Here is a 21,534-nt window from a genome sequence, read left to right as displayed (position 1 = left end):
TAGATCTTCATGTTAGAAGATATGGTGGACAACTCAGTGATTACCGTGGAATTACAAACTCTAGGGAGCTCCTAATATAGACATGTTTTCACTAGATCTTTTCATTTTGTTCCTGAATGCATTTTCTTTAACCACAGTTAATCTTCAGACTGGTTAAACCACTCCCAAGTAGTCAAAAGTTGACTAAAGGGAAAGTGGTATCAGAAAAATCCCCAGTTTCTGAATAAAACCAGACCTTTTTTGTGAGTTCAAAGAATTTGGCAGTCTCCACCTTTTTTGCAGTTTTTCTCTCATTGTTGCTCGCTAGAGACCTACATTTCACTTTTGTCACCTTTGTCCGTCCGTACTCTTTGATTTTTCTATTATTATATAACTCTTTATTATAGAAAACCCAGGCACAGCCAAACAAAGAAAATAAATATCCCCCATCAGTGTTATAAATACTGTGTTTATTGTTCATCTTTGGTTCTCTCTGCCACATCTGGGTATTAGGCATTTGCCCAATATTTGCTATTCCTGATCAGCTCTTCTTGGGCTCATCAACATTGTTTTCATTCTTAAGGAAAAAAAAAACTGTTGAACCTGTTTTCCTTCCAGCTACACTTAGCCTTTCAAAGACATTCCAAATACCATTCAGTATAAGAGCAACATCTGTAGTTTCTCTGCCATTTTCCTCTTCGGATAGCCATTGGATTTATTGGGAGTCTTTGAGGTAATTACAGTGTCCTTCTGTTTCATTTTTACAGCGTTATTATTTTTGCCGCTCCAGCTGTTTCCCTGTGGTGGCGAGCTGTTGTTTTTTTCCAGTTACATTTCCCTCGATCTTGATGCAACCTCACTATATTGATAAAGTACTTGATTATCATTATAATTCTCTGAAGTGACTTGCAGACACTCAACTCCTTTCCCACCCAGTCTTTTTTCTTTTCTTTAAGAACAATTTTCTAGTTTATCGTCAAATCCATAAATCAGGCTTCTAAGTTCTACCCACTTGATTTAATGGGAGTATGTGAGTGGCCTAATAAAATCCAGTTTTCTTTCTCTGCTTTCTTACTGTCGGGCTCAAAACCTGTAGGGCTCAAAATATTTTCCACGCAGATGGAGCCTGGCAAGAAGTGAAAAAGTTTCCCTTGAGTTTCATTTTGTAATCCTGAGAAAATTTCTATCAGTGTAGAGATTAATGTTCCTGTGGCCTGAAGTCCCTTTCTCTGTAGGAGCCATTGCATCTTCTGAGATGGACTCCCCCACCCCAGCACCCCTGGGTCCTTCCTGCTCTGACCCAGGGACACTCCTCCAGCTTCTGCATTTGCTTGACCTTCGTCAGCGAAGGCAAGAAAGATGCAGCCACGGTCGGGTTTGCTCCAAGCGTGGAGCGTTTGACCATTTATGAGATTCTCTTGCCCTTTCTTCCTTGGATTTCAGGTGCTCTTCACCTAAAGCAGCTGCTGTAAGTGACTTTCTTTGTCCCCTCGTGTCCAGCTTTTCTAAGCTTGTTGCAGGCTCCTCTGCTGAGAGTCGCCTTGCAGAGAGAGGTTGGGGGTCTCCGCCCCTCCTGGCAGCCTCACGGTTGGGGCGCTGGTCTCCTCCAGCCCCTTCCGTTCTCTGTCGCCTGTGTGCAGGGCTGTGTCCCCCCAGGTCCTCTGCCCTCAGCCCATTTTATTCCCCGTCTCCTTGAGATGGAAACTGTGATTTTCTGTACCTCTTTCCCCCTTGTCTGTCCACAACAGCTCTTCAAATCTATCATCCTGTTTGCATCTTGCACTTTTATTTATCATGTACCTACAGGGTGTTATTATTTGTGGTCTACATTGGGGTATTTCTTTCATAGTTGAGGAAACCTATAAACTTGGGAGCAGGAGAATCAGAGGCCCTACAGCAACCCTCACCTTTCAAAGGAGAATATATTCACCTCGAAAAGAGCTTTTATGAGGTCAGTTTAGCTAATAGTACTTCTAATGGTGTCACTCCCCTATTCTCTTAAAAGTCTCTTTTCCTTTTTTTTTTTTAACCCTCAAGTGCATTCTGGGTAGACTATTTTAGTACTGTTCTTGTCTGGAGATCTGTCTTTTGGCTTTTGGAGATAGCTGTCTTGAATTCAAGTGTGCTTTTCCTTGTGGAGATTTGTGTCTGATATGTATGAGACCAGGTTCTAAATAATACAGAATTATTCAGAAATAAAGGAAATACACGCATAGTACATATCTATATCGAAGTCTGTCATGGTGTATGAATCATGGATATTGTATAATTCAGTTATGATGGTATTTAGGGGCTCTGTGTGTGCTGGTTATCCATATGGACATATCTGTGTGCGTACGCAGTAACTTATGAAGTGAGCTGCCAAACCGTGACACCTCATTGGCTGATTTTTTTCTCTTTTTTGCCTCTTTCTTTTGAATTGTGGAAAAGTATACATGACTTACAATTTAGCACCTTAACCATTTTTAAGTGTTCAGTAGCGTTAAGTACGTTCACGTCATTGTACAGCCGACCTCCAGAACTCTTCATTTTGCTAAATTGAAGCTCTGCGTGCATTAAACAGCTCTTCCCCAATCCCCCTTCCCCAGCCCCTGGTGACCACCGTCCTACTTTCTATTTCTATGAATTGACTACTGTACATACCTCACGTAAGTGAACTCATGCAGTATTTGTCTTTTTGTGACCGGCTTCTTCCACTTTGTATTATGTTCTAAAGGTTAATCAATGTTGTAGCATGTAACAGAATTCCTTTTCAAGGCTGAATGCCTTTCAGTGTGTATAGACCACACTTTGTTTATCCGTTCATCTGTTGATGGACATTTGGGCTGCTTCCGCCTTTTGGCTATTGTAAATAATGCCACCATGAACGTGGTGGTAGAGATATCTCTTTGAGACCCTGCCTTTCATTCTCATGGCTGATTTTGGATGCAAGAGTAAGTCATTCTTCTTGCACGAGGATTATGAAGTTTTCATTTTTTAAAACACAAAACCATCTTTCCATCATGTTTTTTTTAAAAAAATTAAGTTATCCGAAAGTTAGTCGGTGGATCAATAAGAATTGAAATGTTTAAATACTGGTACAGTAAGCATAGTAAGTGGAAGACATCCTCCAGGGTCAGCCAGGTTCAGATGTCAGAATTTGTTCCCTGAACTATAATTCTGATCTGCTGTTCCTGTAAGTATTCACCTTGGATCTTCTCGTGAAGAAGCCTTGTCATCTGGTGTGGCACAGCCCAGGCACAAAAAGTCCTGCACTCTTGTCTTCATAGAGCAGCCCAGTGGCCAGTGCCAATCAAGATGGCAGGCTGGGGCTCACCACCAGACTGCATTCTGACTGAGGAAGGTATTTCATTCTGGCTCTGGTCACCCACCTGCAACCCTGAGACACCGTCAAGGACAACAAGCCAGTGTGACATATTCTCAAATGACCAGGTGAATTTAGAAGGGCCCCGCTGTAAGACATGTCGGGGAAAACTCACTGCTAGTCAGGGCTGGCTTTCACCATCTCTCTCTAGATCCTAAGGATGGAACTGCCACCTTTCTGTCTTTCTTTGTCAGGGGAGAGGGCTTCACGGAGCTGCATTGTCATCATGAACAAATAGATGATTTCTTTAGGCCAACTGTTCTTTTTCTGTTCCTGTTTTCACCCTTTTTCTTTTCTATTTTTTTTTCTCTCTTTTTCTCCTGATACACAGGCTTTGCAGCACATGCTGACCTCTCTTCAGGCAGAACTTGACATTCAAAGGTACTTGATGAAAATTGAATCATCTCAGCGAGTTAGTACTTTACCTTTTCTTCTCTGCATTGAGTCTCACCTCGCCGCCTGCCTTTTCACTCAGCTGCGTGTGGCATTCTAATTGGCGTCAGCCTGTTCCTGACCCCGTCTACCCTGAGCCTGGGTTTAAACCTCTCAGAGCCAAATGCTTGCAGCATTCCCAAACTTGTGCATTGTTTTTTAAATCATGAGAGTGAATATTAAAAATGAACACTAATCGCATGCTTGCTTCGAAATCTGTCATCAACTTTTCCAGTTTGAGTTGTGGGATCGGCAGTAACGCGACGGCAATTCGGAGATCTCTGCACAGTCCTCTGAAAAGTGGGGCTCTGGCCCCAGCAGCTTTCTCAAGGCAGAAAGGTTCTGGAGCTGAAACAGAAAGCTATCCTTCTAACAGCCTCAGAGCTCTGGGACTCTTCTTTCGCTTGGCTCCCAAACACCCAGTATGGGGTCCAGACCATTTCATGGGCACACATCTTAATAATAAAAATGATAGGAACAGACATATTTATATAAAGTTTACTAGGCGCCAAGCACTGTTCTAAGTGCTTTGCAAGCATTAACCTCTCACGCCAGCCCCATGGGGTAGGCATCCTATGGTCCCCATCTTATAAATGAAGAAACTGAGGCACAGGGAAGTTCAATACCTTGCCCAGGGCCACATAACAGGTAAGTTAGAGTTGGGACTCCAGGCAGTCAGGCCCCAGAGTCAGTTTCAATATATTATTTATTTCCCCATAACCCTCAATGTCCCCTATTTCATAATAGGTCAGTTTAGAATGTTACACCTGGAAGGGGGTGGAGAGTGTCCAGTACTTGGACACCTGGCTTGGCATTGGATACCTGTACCAACTGACCCATTGGCACATGGCCACCCGTATCCTTTTTGTCCCCCAAACGTGGCCTGTTTCTTTATTGTCTCCGGAGCTTGCCCAGATGAGAACCATTTGGTCTTTACTGTGAGGCCCAAAACACACTGTGCTCAGGAAGCATCCAGCGGTCTGGCTTTAGTGCATCTGTGACTTCCTGGCCATTCGGTCAGTCTTCAATGACCTCTTCACCTTCCTTTTCTTATAATCATTCTCTTTGATCTTGTCTAAAGTCACAAGCTCAAATTAGAAAGTTCCTGCCCAAACGAATAGACATAGAAGGAAAAGTTGGGGGACACATACTACAGAGACCCATGGTCCTACTCTACACCAGCTCAGTTCTGATGAGGTGTTCACCGTTCATTTTTTCCACGAGTTCTTAATTGTTTTCACAGCTCTGTAATTCATGCAAAATAGAGCTGTCTTTATGATTTCCTTGCGCACATATTGTGCACCGAATAGAAATGCAGAAAAGGAAGCACGGAGAGCTCTTCCCCACAACTTTACATGCTGCCATTAACTACTCCTTTCTACTTTCAGAGCAGAGACTTGACATCGTGATGTAGGGTTTTCTACAGAGTTTGGGGTCCCTCTCACTGTTCTTTTTTTCTTAAAGCCTGAAACAAATTCTCATTGCTAACTTTTATTTTTTGACATATCAGCAAATAATGGAATATGTGAGAATTTTTCAAGAGCTCTTTTTTTGTAAGGCTTTAAACACAAGTTACAGTGACAATGGTGTTTTTTGGAGGAGTGGGATGAAAGTTCAGGTGGGAAATTGAAGATTTCCTTTCTTCTCTTTGATAAAGAGTGACTCCCAGAGCCTCTAAGGATGTCACAATCTCTATTTTGAAGTTGGAAGTAATCATTTACCGACTTCAGGCAAGGTGGTGGCAGTAAGAGGTTGGGTGTATCCTCTCCTCTCACACAGGACCCCACAAACCATGGGACCTTCCGAGCACAGCAGGGAGCCAAGCCATGTAGAACCACCCCTACGAGAATGTACTACATAGAGCAGCTGAATGCTTCCCATCATTTATTGTTGACAAATTCCTGTGCATTTTTTCCTTAGTGACTCCTCACCACAATCATATCAAGCAGATACTCAGATTTTTTTTTTTTTTTTTTTTTTTTTTTTTTGCGGTACGCGGGCCTCTCACTGTTGTGGCCTCTCCCGTTGCGGAGCACAGGCTCCGGATGCGCAGGCTCAGCGGCCACGGCCCACGGGCCCAGCTGCTCCGCGGCATGTGGGATCCTCCCGGACCGGGGCACGAACCCGCGTCCCCTGCATCGGCAGGCGGACTCTCAACCACTGCGCCACCAGGGAAGCCCAGATCTTTTCTTTAATAAAAGTGAGAACTAAGGTTCAAAGAGCTTCCCTATGGGGTCGCACTGCCAGTGCGTGGCAGGATTGGAGTCTGCTTTCTGCAAGAACAGTGTGATAATAGAGTCCTCTCATTCTAAATCTCGTTCTCTTTCCATCTCTCCAGACTCTGGTATTCTTTCTTATAGCAGAACTAGATGGAAAAAGAACCTTTGACCTGAAAAGCTCGTCGGAATTTTCACAAGGTTTTTTTCATTTGAAAATCAATGCAGGGAAATTGGGAGGGCAGTTGGTGGTGGTAGTGGGCTGTGTGTGTTTAGAAACGAGAGTTTGAAAACCAGCAGCAGCTTCTACTCCCAAGATGTCCGGATAGGGTCTGGCCTCAAGCACTGAAGCTTGGTGACCTCGGGGACCACAGTATCCCCGCTGATACTGAAGGCCAGCTCCTTCTTCACTGTGAGGATGGACATCTTCAAATCTCCCAGGACATGCTGAGGAAGGGGGGGCCTCTGCTATCGGGGAAACCTCTCTGGTTTCACAACAATGCAGTTAAGCTCTAGGGGCGTCACCCCTGGGCCTGGGGTCCCACATCCTCTCCAAACTGAAGTCTGGGCTGCAGAGATGAGCTCAGTGATGGCTTTTGTAAGGAGGCCTTCTGAGGTGCGTACTTAGCACTAAGTGGGATGCTGGTTGTATTTCACTTGAAATTTCAAAGCCTGCAAGCAGGCCCCTTTCCTTTCATCTCTGTAATAACACATCCTCACGCGGACACCTATTATCCCGAAGCCTTTTAAGTGCATTCCAGGCACTCTGAGTGGCAAAGGCACCTGCTACCTTGCTCAGGCCCCTCCCAATGCGGACGGTAGGAGCCAAAGCCTCGGAAACTGTTTGTTTGTTTGTTTATAATGCACACCGTCTTGGTTCACGAGTAAAAGGAAAGAGAAAGAAACGGATTGACTGACTTAAGGCAGCTCACAATAAAGAGACTTCTACCTTCGGGTGGCTAAACTAAAAATCGAAAGGGAAAACCGCGTAAGAGGAGGAGAGAAAGTTATGAATATGGCCAACTCTGATTAGCTCGAACATTAAATTCAGCTTCGACTTTTCTGATACCTGCGGTATTTTATATATATTTGATATACTTCTCATTATAGGACAAAGCAATACTTATGACTCCTTCACAAGGCAGAATTATTTTCTTTGTTTTAAATTCTAAAAGAAACATTGTTTGCTCATGCCTTCAGAAAAGGGACATCCATCAACGTAACAGACAGGATCAACAGGAAAACAGCAGTATTCTTCATCTGGCCTTTTATTTTACATCAACTCCTTCAAGATGAAGCACAGCACTAAATAATAATTGTAGGAACATGCGTCTGAAAGGGGTGGCGGGGGGGGGGTGCTGAGTTAATGAGATCCAGTTTTGGAACTTGCTGACGGTGTAAGTTTCTAACTTGATGGAAGGATGCTGAAGAGAGATGATGGCGAGGCAAGCCTCATCATCTTTAAATAGGATTTATCTCTTTCTGTCTTTGAAGGGAAGTCAGAGAGCAGCCGATTCAAGGTGTTATATCAGAAGCGAGTCTATGTCACATCCCAGGTAGACCACCAGGCAGGCAGGTGGCAGGTTGACATCCAGACATCCTGGAAGTGGGAGAGGCTACACCTTATCTGTGGGTCAACCCACTTTGGCCTCTTCTCCAGGCACAGCTGAACCTCTTAAAGGAAAAAAAGAAGAAGAATCACATCATCTACACATTATGAAGGGGTTGAAAAGTAGAAAATATCCAGGAGATGGTAGAAAATCGCTAAAGTTCCAAATTTACCTGGAGTCAAATTGTAAAAGCCTTAAAATGCAGTTACTGTAAGGGTGTCAGAGCTCTGGATAGGAGAGTCTGTCTCCTTAAAAGGTGAAGTGCGTGACCTGCATGTCCAAAAAATTGAATGGATGGCTTTGGGCTCTTCTTTCTTAATCATTTTTCTTGAAAGTGGAAGTCTATGCGGTTTCGGGTTCCTGCAGAATTTTGCATGGCATGAACATGGAAATGTGTCTTTGTTCCCGTGTTTTCCCCGTGAATTTGTGTCCTCATTTCAGGGGCCATCTATGAGGACAAACCTTTTACCTGGAATCTAATTGTGGGAAATAACACATGAGAGGCCCAGGTGGGCATGGGTATCTTCCGGTCACCACAGACAAGAATCCTTCTGGATTCTAAATGTTTTGTGAGAGAGTCTTCCCTTCCCCTGACCCACTCTTTAAAAATATCATGCTTACACAGTAAATCTCTGATTTGCAAAAGCAATATTATCCTCGTTTTGGAGAAATAAAGACGAAGGTATATTACTCATAATACTGCTGTGTAAAAGAAACAAGGTTAGTATTTGGGTGTATTCCTTCCATTTCTTAGATTATGAAGAAAAGGTTCTTAAAAACACCCTGATTATGACTGCATTCCATAGTGTGGCTCCATTGCAACTTGTTAACCAGCCTTCTAAGTTTCTAGATTTATCTATTCTATTAAAGATGTAATATGTACAGATTTGTCCCCTGACCCTCAACTGTAGTAAGTAACACTTTTCTTCATTTTTGTATATCAAATTAATCTGGCTTGGCTTCAGCAGTTATTGAGAAATGTATTCTCGTCACTTGGGGTCATAAAGAAATCCTAGGGATCGCATCTAGTCTGATAGAACTGGGTAAGGTTTCTGGGTCTCCTGGAACTCAGCACATGGCCTCCTAGTGGTCTGTTTGCAGGTGGGCTCGCGGGGCTGTCTGCCAGGCTAAGCCAAGACACACCCTTCAGCCACTCTGAGCACACCACACACCCCTCCTCCAGCCGGGGCCACTCCTTGTAAATGGAATCCAGGCCTCCAGAGTTTGAAGAGTATCCTCACCACCACCACCACCAACAAAGCCAGCGTCCTCTTCCCGGCCCTGCAAAGTCACTCAGCCCCCCTCTTCCTGCCCAATTAGCAGCCTTTCTCCTCTCACACTGGGGGGGTCGGGGGTGGGCAACCCCAGACCCATCTTCCAAACGCCTTTACCCCCTGAGCCCAATCTAGGGAGGGAGCCTTTGGGGTGACCTCTGTAGCACTGAGACACTGATCACAGCCCTTCCACCTGGGAAGACCTTGGAACACAAAGGCTTGGCCGTTTCCCCAGGAACTTGGGGATGGGGGTAGATGTTCCATCGTGTTTGTTGCTGACAGCCATGAGGACAAGATAAGTTGATAATATCTCAGAAGAGTCGTCTGACGCACAGATACCTCGAAAGAGAGCGTCTGTGTCGTGTGATGCTTCTTGAAATAATGAGGAAGCATCCTTGTCTGAACAGAGGTGTCCTTGTCATGCGTTTCTTGGCTTCTGCGGGAGGGGGCTTTGCATGGTGAGAGCGCGTTGGCAGAGGGATCCTGCTTGTCTCACTCGGCTCTGTGCAGCGCCTGCCTCGCCGCAGGGATGCCTGTGGCCGGCTCTGGCCGGGGAGGCGAGGGGAGCTGACTCCCCAGCCTCACGGCCTTTTCATCTTTCTGATCTGTTAATGAACTAATAGGCACAGTGAAGGAAAAATGGGGAAGCAAAAGACACAGCTGTACTTTGCTCAGCTGCTGAATCGTCTGATTTTAGTCCAGACCAAACATCTTTTCTGTTTTCACAGGTGAAAATCATGAAAAATGTCTGGGTACCCTTTTGGTGGAAAGAGGGAGGAAGGGGTTGAAATATTACCCTTGAAGAAACAGGGTATAAACTGAGTTTATCAAGGATAATTCATCGAAATAAATCCTAGAGAAAAATGTATCCCCTTTGTCCAAGCTGGGGAAGGGAAATACTGATTTGCAGAGATAAACCTAAGTCCGTCTTTATGAGAATCTCAGATATGCACAGTTGGAAGTTGGTATTAGAATGGGAGGTGTGTGTGCATATATGTCCTTCTTGTGTTAAGACCCAGAAATACCTGGTTACCGGTGAACCTGGCATGTGTCCACAAACTACTCCCAAGAAGCACCCAGGTACACATTCAACACTGTATCGTGTGTGTGTGTGTGTGTGTGCGTTACCAGCAGGACCCTTTTGTGCTTGCACCCAAGTTTTCTATTAAAAACAAAAGCTGATTTCTTGTCCTCCGAGTCATTAGCACCAGGCCCCCCCCCCGCAAAAATTATACATTTGTTACAAAACTAAGTACAGTTCTCTCCTACACTTGTGTTCCACTTCTCACATCGATCTGTCATGCTCTAGAACCGGGATGTCCTCGGTCTGTTCCCCAGATCGGCCATCAGGCTAAGACTGGCCCCGAGGAGATGTTGGCTCAGGTTTCGTCACTGTGGCCATCAGCCACGGAAGTTGTGAGAAGTAGCCAAAGAGCTGTGGGGAGACCCGGTCCCGCTGCTTTAGAAGCACCCCAGGGTGTGGGTCCCCGGATGCACCTGAGAATGGCAGGTCCTCAGCTGCTGCGGCCACCTGGATGGGTTTATGTAAGGATGGAAGCCCCTGTGGGAGCTCTTGGTCTTCGCATCCCCAGACCCAAACCCAGCAGAGGCCGTAGACTTTGGAAACAAGGAGGGCCGGAGAAGGGAGCGAAAGCACTGCATTGTGGTTCTAAAAAGGACTCTGAGCACATTTCAAAGCTTAAACCTTCCATAGCGGCGATTTGTCCGTTCTCCTGAGGTTAGAGGAGTGCAAAGCAGGGATGGTAAAGAAAACTAAAGTCTGGGGATCTTCCAGTGTTCGTGAACTTCAAATATTTTGCTCCTTTTATCTTTCATAAGAGTGCATAACACCTAGAAAAATCTCTTCAGTTGACGTCACAATTTTGACTGGATTTTGAGTTGAAAGCTTCCCAAGCGCAAGAAATGGGGTGAAAGTGTCTGAATGTCATGATTAAATTAACCATGTCAATTAGTGAGTATTAGGGTAATGAGTCATTCTGAATACATTTGCATTTGCATGTGGGAAGCTTTACTCTGTTTCTGAACTCTCTGTGGAAATTGGGCATTCATTAAAATGAAGTAAAATTCCAGTAAGGCAACTTTGGGTTTTCTTTTTAAAATAGAACATAATCTGACGCGAAGTGTGCGCCCTGGCTGATCAGACACCCCACTGTTGCCAACAGTTAGCATCTTACCTAAAGGTACATTTGCAGGCTTTATTTTCTGGACCTTGGCATTTCAGGTTAGAGTTTACAGGGTCTGAAAAATGGGAATGACGAAACATCATCCATGCCTCCAGCCCTAATTTTCTTTTCTCTTTGCTTTTAGTCCCCAAATACAACATTGCGTATAATAAGAACAATTTGATCTCCTAGCAGAGCGTACTCCTCATGGTGAACACATCAGCCAATATTTGTTCATGACCTTAAAACGCACGTATGGCAGCCTTTTAAAAATTAATGCCCTGCAACTGTGTTGCGTGCACTTGACATAAATGCAGGAACCTGGATCTTGGTGCTAGCTAGCTACATATTTCTGTAGAGCAGATGCAATAGGGGAAATCATTTGGGGAAAATCATTTGAAGGAATCTCAGTAAGCTGAAGTTTTCTGGGTGACATGATTTTTCTTCTTCTTTGTGGTGTGTATCTTGGAGTGATGAAATTTTAGTCCTGAAAGGACTAACTACCAACCAGTCAACCTCTGGTCTTACAGAAGAGGAAACTATGACTTAGTGAGATTGTACGTTGCCCAATATTGGTGCAAGGTGGCCGACAGACTCCTGGTTAAATGACTTTACCCCTGTCAGCTCTGGAATCCTGCAGACTTGGTCCCAGTTCCTCCACTAGCTAGAATTTTCGGGCAAGTTGCTTCCACGATTTGTCTCCTCAGTGTAGCCAGTATTATGAAGTGGCAGTGAGGGTTAAATGAGATGACCACACAATCAATCACAGTGCAGCAGGCACTGAATCTGTGAGTTCCTTTCTCTCTCCCCACACCCCTTCACTAGGAAGACGGTCTTCCTAGAGAACCGGTCTGCACATGTTACGGATGACGCAGAGGAGGGATCTGCCTGAAGCCTCTTACCCCAGCATCCCTTGGTGATTGAAAGCCCTTTTTGAAGAAGTAAAGATGAGAAAGGATCAGTGGGGTTCAGGTGGCCTGGTTACACAGACTGCCCCTTCCTGCATGACCCCAAAGGACTTCCTGTTTGGGTGGTAGGTTTGGGATCACCTGATGATTTAGGGAAACATCTAGAAGGTTGTGATGGAAACAGAGGGAGGTGGTCATGGGTGTCCGTGAAGCGCTGAAATCCAGCTTTCCAGGCCCTGGAGTCCTGCCTGGGTGGCTCAGAGAGCGTTTCCACCATTCTCTGCTTCCTGAATCTTCCCAGTTAGGGGCAGCTCTCCTCCGAGAAGCTTGGGGCAGGGGCTCCAAACACCATGCTGTAGATGCTGCATGGCTTCTCCTGAGCCAGAATGAGAACAGTAGCTCCCAACAGAGAGACTTTTTTCTTAAGCCAAATCTGAATTGTGTGAGTATCCTGCCTCCCATTTTTTTGGTATTAAAATATCTTTCCTTTCTCGTGGCAACATGGTGCCATACAGAGGGAAAATTTCAAGAGAGAGAGCATGTTTGGATGCCCCTTACTTTGCAAAATAAAATCCTAGTAACCCTGTGTTGTGCCCTCCCCCATAATTTTTAAAAGAATGTTTAATTTGTGAAATACAAAATAATGAGAACAAATGCTCCAGAGAGTTTAACTTTCTCCACAGTTATTACCAATGTTATAAACCTGTGAGCCTCATAGCTGCCCAGGCAGGGGAGCTGTTAGAATTGGTCTTTGTCTGTGATGGTTTGCTTGGAAGACACAGAGTCACCTCAAACTGGTTTAAGCAGAAGAATGGGATTAGTTGGAAGGAATAATTCGGAAAGACCTCACAGTGTACTGGACTCAGGAGCTGGCATGCCTAGGGACCCAGATAGCTGTTTTGTCTTTTAGGGTCTCCCATTGGAGCCATGGGGGTCTCTTGTCTCCCTTTTTCTATACAGATCTGCTTCATCCTTTCTCTGTACTCTTCTCTGTCTGTTTCACATTCCCTTGTGCGTGTCAGCCACAGCTTGAAATGACCTCACGTTTTAAGTTCTCAGTGGATACAGACTGAAGAGCTTCTTTGTCCCAGGGCTCCATTTCCAGGAAGAGCATGTGATTGGTCCAGCCAGGATCAGGTGGCTACTGCTTGGTCCAGTCAGCTGCGACTGGGCTGGGAGTGGGTGACCGTACACTGCATCACTCAAACCAGGATACCTTTGAGAGTGGAAGGGAGTTACTACTAATATTTACACTGGGACAACAGGTGCAAAGCAGAACGGTCCAAGGATGCTACAATCTGTATTTACCCTGGATGTGGGACATCGGACATCAGGAACTTATCCATATGGGCAGGGAGGAATTCCGCAGAGAGGGGGCCATTGTTTGAGGGCCAGAACCCTTTCAAAGATGGCTAAGTGTCAAGTCAAATAAGAAAAGGGGAACTTTGTCATGTATTCACTGTCACTGGAGAGGGGGTTGCCTGTACGAAAAGACGACTTGGTACTCAGCTGCTTCTGGACGGTGCGTCTGTTAGCTCATTTGAGAGAGCAGAGAAGGACCTCAGAGTGCGCACTGGGGGGACAACTCCTTTAGAGGCCACCAGCTGTCCCACTCCCTCCTCCCATGTGCCCCCGAGTGCACACAGACCTGAGAACCTCTGTGGGTGACTTCACTCAGACCATCCCTAGCGCCTCTCACCTCTGCTCTCCGTCCTCTCCCAACCCATCCTTTAATGTCAGCACTTATCCCCCAAACCCCGTTCTGCCCTGTGCTGTCACAGTGACACATCTCTTAGTGCCTCTTGTCCAACTGTTACACGTATATTATCCTTGGCCCCAAAATATACCTTAAATGCGTTATGAGCTCAAGAACCACACACAGCACTTTTAACCTCCCGAGACTGGCACCGGGCTGAGTACCAAGTCCCTGTTTCAAATGCTTTTTGACTTTTTTTTTTTTTTAATACGTCAAATCATAGGGTATCTGACACCAGTGTCAGCAATTTTCATTGTCTTTTCTCTTCCCTAAATGATGTCTCAGCATCGAGCTGGCATCTGAGGGGAGAGCACGGTGTGAGAAGATTGCTAATATGCAGTGATAGTTTGCAATGAGAAAGTGAATGACATAATAACGAGAGCAGGCGTTTATATTTGGAACTGAATAGCTGTGTTTAGGAAGCTTAAAAAAAAACAAAAAAGGACTGAGCCCTTATATCTTTATTTTTATACATACTCCAACCACGATGACCCTGAACAAGAAATAGAAATTTGATTTTGATTTTCTTCAAGGATTATTGCCTTTTGCAATGGAAAATGACAACTCATCAAATGCATTGTGTCTTCCATGGGCTGCAAAGATGACCAAACACCAGAGGTTGTCATTGTAGCCACGTTGCTTCAAGTAATATTATTTCTTGGCTACTTTGCTAAGCTGAATGTATTTTCTTTCTTTTTTTTTTTTAAGTCAGGGATGAGGACATTTGAGTTTGATATTCTGCTGAGAATAGTAACCAGCTATCTACCTCACTGAAGACCATGTGAATTTACATAACTCTTGGTGAGCTGGGCAGTGATTTAGGGTTGGTTTTTTTTTTTTTTTTAAGTCTAGCAATACTCTTAAAGAGTGCCAAAGCCAGATCCCAATCTTTGTAACACAAGCAGACTTTATGAAAAATAAACCACTTCGGGGCCTTGCACGGAAACATTAACCCAAAGCAAAGAGACAAGTTAACTGTTCATGGGTGTCCTTTCTGGCCATGATGTGGGCATGTCATCTGAGCGGAGAGTTTCCTGTGGAACACCGAGGCTGGCCACCGCGATGAAGGGGGCACAGGGGGCTATGTTCTGACCTTACTCCTGTTTTCTTCTGTGGAAACATCCTAAGAAGTGTAGCAGGGGTGGGTGTCTAGATAAAGCAGTAGTGCGTCTGCCAAGAGGGGTCTCCTGGTACTTTTAGCAAGAAAAGGGAAAGGAACTGACCATCGCATCCTCAGAGGGCTCCCCTAGAACATCAGGCACACCTGGGGCATCCCTGAAAGAGTTCTGTAGCTGAAGCCTTGAGGCAGGACCGGCTATATATAATTCTTAGTGTATCTTGTTCCAAAAAATTATTAAGGGTTTCAAGACGGCCACAGCAGAGCATGAAACCAAGCCCAGAGCACTTTTAAATGCTGGGTCGCTTGTACACCCGCAAAGCGGGTCCTACCTTGACAGTTAAGTGCTTTGGTGTTTTTAACTTCAAAATGCATCCTTAGGAAGACTTAAGAGGACATTAAGGAATGCAAACCACCCCCCCCAAAAAAAAAAAACCTGGCTCCTGGGGACTGCCTGTGTCCCACGCCCAGCCCATCAGCACCTTTGGCATCTTAGAGAAAACTCACCTGCTGATTAATTCACATCAGTTTGCCTGGAATTGTAATGAAAGCAGGGGCCGGCTTTGGGAGGGGGAAAGTGAGATCGTGCATTCATTCATCCTAAGCCCCCCAGTTTCACTGACTCCCTTTCTTTGACCTTCTACACGTATAATCTCCAGCCTCCACACAATAGCCCAAATGATCTTATGAAAAATGTATCTGATCCTGGCCACCTCCCCCTTCTCCCTGCCTCAAATACCTCAGTGGCATTCTGGTACCTTAGAGTCACATTGAAAATTCTCCCCTTGACGCTAAGGCTCCATGAGATCTGGGCTCTTCTGGTCTCCGGTCCCACCATGTCTCCAGTACTTGCCACTTCTTTCTGCCTCGGGGACTTTGCACATGCTGTCCCTTCCACCTGGAATGCCTTTTTCTTTTCACCACACCCGCTGGCTTGCCCCCTCCTCCCAACTTCTCACGTCCTTGAGGTCACAGTTTACTTGCTTTTCCAACTTTCCACCCACATACACCCCCTCCCCAGCCTGGGTTACACACTGTCAATGTCTTCAGTGTCTGTCCCCTGACTCGACTGTAAGCACCATGAGGGCAGGATCATGTCTCTTTTGTCTGTCGTTCTGTTCCCAGTACCTGGCATGTGCTAGCGTGTACCTAGCAGGTGCCTGGAACACAGTAGGCACTCAATAGGTGTCTGTTGAAAGGGTGAATGGACGTACCACACAGTTCGAGATTTAAACTTAATTATACATTATCTTGTGTTATTTGTTGTCCTGCATTCATTTCACCAATTAGTTTTGAAACCCATTCACATCAGGCAACATGACGTCTGTCTGTCTCTGAATCGCCCACAGTGCTCAGTATATGTTCAAGGAATGTTATTGACCAACAAAGATTATGAGTGTTTTACACATTCAGTCCCTTGCCATCACAGTTTAGATAACCAAGAGAGAAATTAAATTTTGTATTGTGTGTGTTTAAGTTATTATAGATACCGTCTGTTGATTGGCGAGGTAAGTAATAACCAAAACTAGACATAATCCAAATTATGGGATTTCTGCCTCAAAAGAAAAAAATCAACTGTGATAGAAATATCTCCCTCACAATCATATTTTACTGATTTTGGAAACAGTCTTAATAGAAGAGTTTAAAGAACTGGGTGTGTTCAGTTTACTCTGGTGTGGGTGCATCATCCGTGTTAGGTGATAAAAACGTGCACAGTCCCATCTGCTGTGATTGTAACAACCACTAGAATTTGGCCAAAGGAATTGATTTGCCATCGTTCTTTCCTGTAACGTGGCTTGTCCTCAATGCCTGGCTTGGAATGGCCTATGCACAGTAGATGTCCAGTGATAAAAATCTTAGTGGAATACTCAGGGACTTTTTTCTCTCACTAACTTTCACAACTGATACTTTGAACCACTCTGTCTTTATTTTTGTATCTAGTCCTTCCGATGGACTTTTTCTCGTTGCCATGTTGTTTTTCCAGATTAGTAGACCTTGATGGCATTAAAAATATTTTCAGCATAATTAATAATAGGCTATTTTCCACTTTCTTTCAAATGCCTTTTGCAGACAAGAAGCCCCAAACTGTCTCACAGTCCTCAGCCTCCCAACTTGGGTGACCCAGTAGAGCATTTATCAGAGGCATCTGGAGATTCTTTGGAAGCCATGTCTGAGGGAGAAACTCCAAGTCCTTTTTCCAGAGGCAGCCGGACTCGAGCGAGCCTTCCAGTGGTGAGGTCGACCAACCAGACGAAAGAAAGATCTCTGGGTAAGCTTCGAAAGGTAGTTTCTAATTTTTATTCCTGCATGTGTGTATGTTTATACTCCTGAACACATACCCCTGCATCTGGATGTTAATTTGATCTTGATTTGTAAACACACAAACTGCTCAGAAACTCTGTTGATTTAACATCAAGCCTTGAGGAGTTACCTGCTGAAGGAGCAGCAAGTCCAACCGGTCTTTGGGGCTGGGCACATTCAGAACTGGCTGGGGTTAGTCACTCAAACAAGAGACTAGCAGTGCCTGTGGATATTCCTGGTATAAGGAATAGCAAGGGCCGGATTACAGAATGAGCCTCATTTCTTAGGGAACCTCCTCCACAGTTTCAGAACTGTGGACGGTTGGGGTGTGAGCCCCACTCCACTGTCTGGCAGTCCAGGGGAGGACATGAATGGCTGCAGGAAGAAGAGGTACAAGGTGGCCAACACCGCCATGACTGGTAAGGAAAGCCAGAAACACAGGGCTGTTTTCTCTACCACCACATGAAAGGGTGGAGGGGTTTGGCAAGAGTTTGGCATAGCCTTGTCTTTGAAGAAGCTTTTAGGAAAAGCAGGATTCTCTCCTTCCGCCTTCACTTGTCATTTGTTTTTTCACATTGGATATTCCCTTTCTATCTTGCTGTGCTTTTTTTCTTCCTCCTAGCCCCTTAACAAAAGGTACAGGCCATAAAGATTTAGACCTTTTTGCAAATTATGCTGGTGTTTCATATGCTTAACCTGCCATCTCAAGGTTCTGAGTCGGTACCTGTGTTTTTCAGACGTTTGTGGTCAGGAAAAACAGGGGACAGAAACAGGGTCAACCCACAGAAGGCTTCAGGGTCTGGCCTCTGCAGAAGACAGCTGAATTCTGCCTCCTATAAATGAGCAGATGCCTTGCTTGAAGAAGAAAAGAGAGGGACGTGGGGAGGTGTCCTGTTTTTGTTTCCTCTGTTGCAGACGATAACCAGAGCAGATTGGGTTCAGACATTGTCCTAGCTCTTCTGAACAAAAACAAACAAAAAACCCTGTTATTTACTTGTGTTACTCATATTAATTTTTAGCGTTAGACTTTGTATACTTCATCTTAGTTTAATAATCCAGGGTCGTCATTTTACAAACGAAAGATGAAAGCCCCAGAAAATCTGGTTTTTGTTTTTTGAGGTTGCATAGTTAATTAAATGGCAGAAGTGGGAAGCCCCTGCAGTTCCTATTGACTCCATTTACCAGTGAAGGCATGGGACTTGGAGGGGTGTGGTGCACTCAGGGAGCATACAGGGCTGGGGCAGTGTCAAGATGACACAGGCTGGGGCTTTCCATCAGGACTACAGAGCTTAGTGTTCTCTTAACCCCACTCATGCTTGAGGCAGGAGCACAGGAGCCTGCCAAGGAGTGGAATTTCTCTTCTGTGCTTTGCAGGAAATGAATGAGGTTCAGGTCTCTGTAAAGATAGCCTGTGCTTCGCAAAGTAGAATGAAAGATAAAAACAAATGCCTGTGCGCTTCCCCATACCTGGGGAACAGCGAGCCTGTGGAATAATGGACCCTCTGTCTTGCGGGCAGGAATTTGCCCCACAGCCAAGTGCAGTTGGCAATGCAGGTAGAGACCGGCTGCCTTTAGGAAGCAAGTCTCTGGGTGCAGGGGCTGCAGGAGCTGATGGCAGCCTTGCCCTAGGAACTGCTGAGGGTGGCTGCTGTTTTCTCGTGGGGTGGCTGCACTTTGGCAAAACGCTGCTTTACGCTGAGCACGCCTTGCTGTGAAGTTCTGGCGAGTCACAGCAGATTCAAAATGCACAGGAGGTACTTATTCTTCCAGCTCCAGGAGAATGTTTTTGGCCAGTGATTTCCACAACTTGTGGATAGAAACAAAGGAACACAGGGAGAGGAGAAGAATGAGAAGTTTGCCCCAGCGAGGGGAGCCCTGGGGTCAGAAAATGAGGCTGGCCCTGGGCCGGCGGCTTGGTGCTGCCCTTCACCGCCGCTCTGTGGCCAATTTGCGAATGTCCTTGCGGCCGCACCTGGCTTTCACAGGATAATTCAGTTGAGCGGGGATGGGAAATAAACAGGAAAGTGTGAGTCAGGGGAAGTCTAAACACCATCTCCCGCCAGGGGCCTTGCTAGCCTTGTGTTCGGGAAAATTCCCATGTGCCTGGCTGTATTTAATGCACAGACATGGGCTCCTGGGAAGAGCAGGCTCCCCAGAGAGCCCCAGAGCGGGAGCAGCGGGGTCCCCCAGCATCTTGGTGGCGAAGCGCAGCCAGGACCCCAGGCCTCAGAGGCTGCAGATGGAGACTGAGCTGGGACCTCCTGCAAATCCACTCTTGGTGCCACCTGGAAGGCCAGCGTTTCCTTTGGGATCTGTACAATGTCATTTTATCTTTTATTTAAATTTTAATTTTTTTTATACAGCTGTTTCTTATTAGTTATCTATTTTACACATATTAGTGTATTTATGTCAATCCCAATCTCCCAATTCATCCCACCACCATCACTCCCCACCCCCCCGCCCCACCACTTTCCCCCCTTAGTGTCCATATGTTTGTTCTCTACATCTGTATCTCTATTTCTGCCTTGAAAACCATTTCGTCTGTACCATTTTTCTAGATTCCACATATATGCGTTAATGTACGATATTTGTTTTTCTATTTCTGACTCGGTTCACTCTGTATGACAGTCTCTAGGTCCATCCATGTCTCTACAAATGACCCGATTTCTTTCCTTTTTATGGCTGAGTAATATTCCATTGTATATATGTACCACATCTTCTTTATCCATTCGTCTGTCAATGGGCATTTAGGTTGCTTCCATGACCTGGCTATTGTAAATAGAGCTGCAGTGAACATTGGGGTACATGTGTCCTTTTGAATCATGGTTTTCTCAGGGTATATGCCCAGTAGTGGGATCACTGGATCATATGGTAATTCTATTTTTAGTTTTTTAAGGGACCTCCATACTGTTCTCCATAATGGCTATATCACTTTACATTCCCACCAACAGTCCAAGAGGGTTCCCTTTTCTCCACACTCTCTCCAGCATTTGTTTGTAGAATTTCTGATGATGTCCATTCTAACTGGTGTGAGGTGATACCTCATTGTAGTTTTGATTTGCATTCCTCTAATAATTAGTGATGTTGAACAGCTTTTCATGTGCCTCTTGGCCATCTGTATGTCTTCTTTGGAGAAATGTTTATTTAGGTCTTCTGCCCAATTTTTGACTGGGTTTGTTTTTTTAATATTGAGCTGCATGAGCTGTTTAAATATTTTGGAGATGAATTCTTTGTCTGTTGATTCATTTGCAAATATTTTCTCCCATTCTGAGGGTTGTCTTTTCGTCCTGTTTATAGTTTGTTTGCTGTGCAAAAGCTTTTAAGTTTCATTAGGACCCATTTGTTTATTTTTGTTTTTACTTTCATTACTCTAGGAGGTGGGTCAAAAAAGATCTTGCTGTGATATATATCAAAGAGTGTTCTTCCTATGTTTTCCTCTAAGAGTTTTATAGTGTCTGGTCTTACATTTAGGTCTTTAATCCATTTTGAGTTTATTTTTGCATATGGTATTAGGGAGTGTTCTAATTTCATTCTTTTACATGTAGCTGTCCATGTAGTTTTCCCAGAACCACTTATTGAAGAGACTGTCTTTTCTCCATTGTATATCCTTGCCTCCTTTGCCACAGATTAGTTGACCATAGGTGCATGGGTTTATCTGGGCTTTCTAGCCTGTTCCATTGATCTGTATTTCTGTTTTTGTGCCAGTACCATATTGTCTTGATTACTGTAGCTTTGTAGTATAGCCTGAAGTCAGGGAGTCTGATTCCTCCAGCTCCGTGTTTGTTTTTTTTTTTTTTTTTTGCGGTACGCGGGCCTCTCACTGTTGTGGCCTCTCCCGTTGCGGAGCACAGGCTCCGGACGCGCAGGCTCAGCGGCCATGGCTCATGAGCCCAGCCGCTCCGCGGCATGTGGGATCTTCCCAGACCGGGGCATGAACCCGTGTCCCCTGCATTGGCAGGTGGACTCCCAACCACTGCGCCACCAGGGAAGCCCCAGCTCTCTTTTTTTCTCTCAAGATTGCTTTGGCTATTCAGGGTCTTTTGTGTCTCCATACAGATTTTAAGATTTTTTGCTCTAGTTCTGTAAAAAATGCCATTGGTAATTTGATAGGGATTGCACTGAATCTGTAGATTGCTTTGGGTAGTAGAGTCATTTTCATAATATTGATTCTTCCAATCCAAGAACATGGTATATCTCTCCATCTGTTTGTGTCATCTTTGATTTCTTTCATCAGTGTCTTATAATTTTCTGAGTACAGGTCTTTTACCTCCTTATGTAGGTTTATTACTAAGTATTTTATTCTTTTTGTTTCAATGGTGAATGGGATTGTTCCTTAATTTCTCTTTCTGATCTTTCATTGTTAGTGTATAGGAATGCAAGAGATTTCTGTGCAT

The 21,534-nt window shown here is 44.8% G+C and overlaps 1 protein-coding gene across 12 annotated transcripts in view; it reads left to right on the top strand.

Annotated features, from left to right (window-relative positions):
- Window positions 1-21,534, top strand: part of KIAA1217 (KIAA1217 ortholog) — a 493,308-nt gene that overhangs the window by 308,587 nt on the left and 163,187 nt on the right. For all 12 annotated transcript variants that reach the window (XM_032621038.1, XM_032621044.1, XM_032621045.1 and 9 more), the window contains one exon: window positions 16,910-17,108. In XM_032621038.1, coding sequence (XP_032476929.1) covers window positions 16,910-17,108 — 199 coding nt within the window. The remainder of the gene's footprint in view (window positions 1-16,909; window positions 17,109-21,534) is intronic.

This window comes from Phocoena sinus, chromosome 2 (assembly GCF_008692025.1).
Source record: "Phocoena sinus isolate mPhoSin1 chromosome 2, mPhoSin1.pri, whole genome shotgun sequence".
Classification (NCBI taxonomy): domain Eukaryota; kingdom Metazoa; phylum Chordata; class Mammalia; order Artiodactyla; family Phocoenidae; genus Phocoena; species Phocoena sinus.
This window is presented reverse-complemented; position numbering and strand designations above follow the sequence as displayed.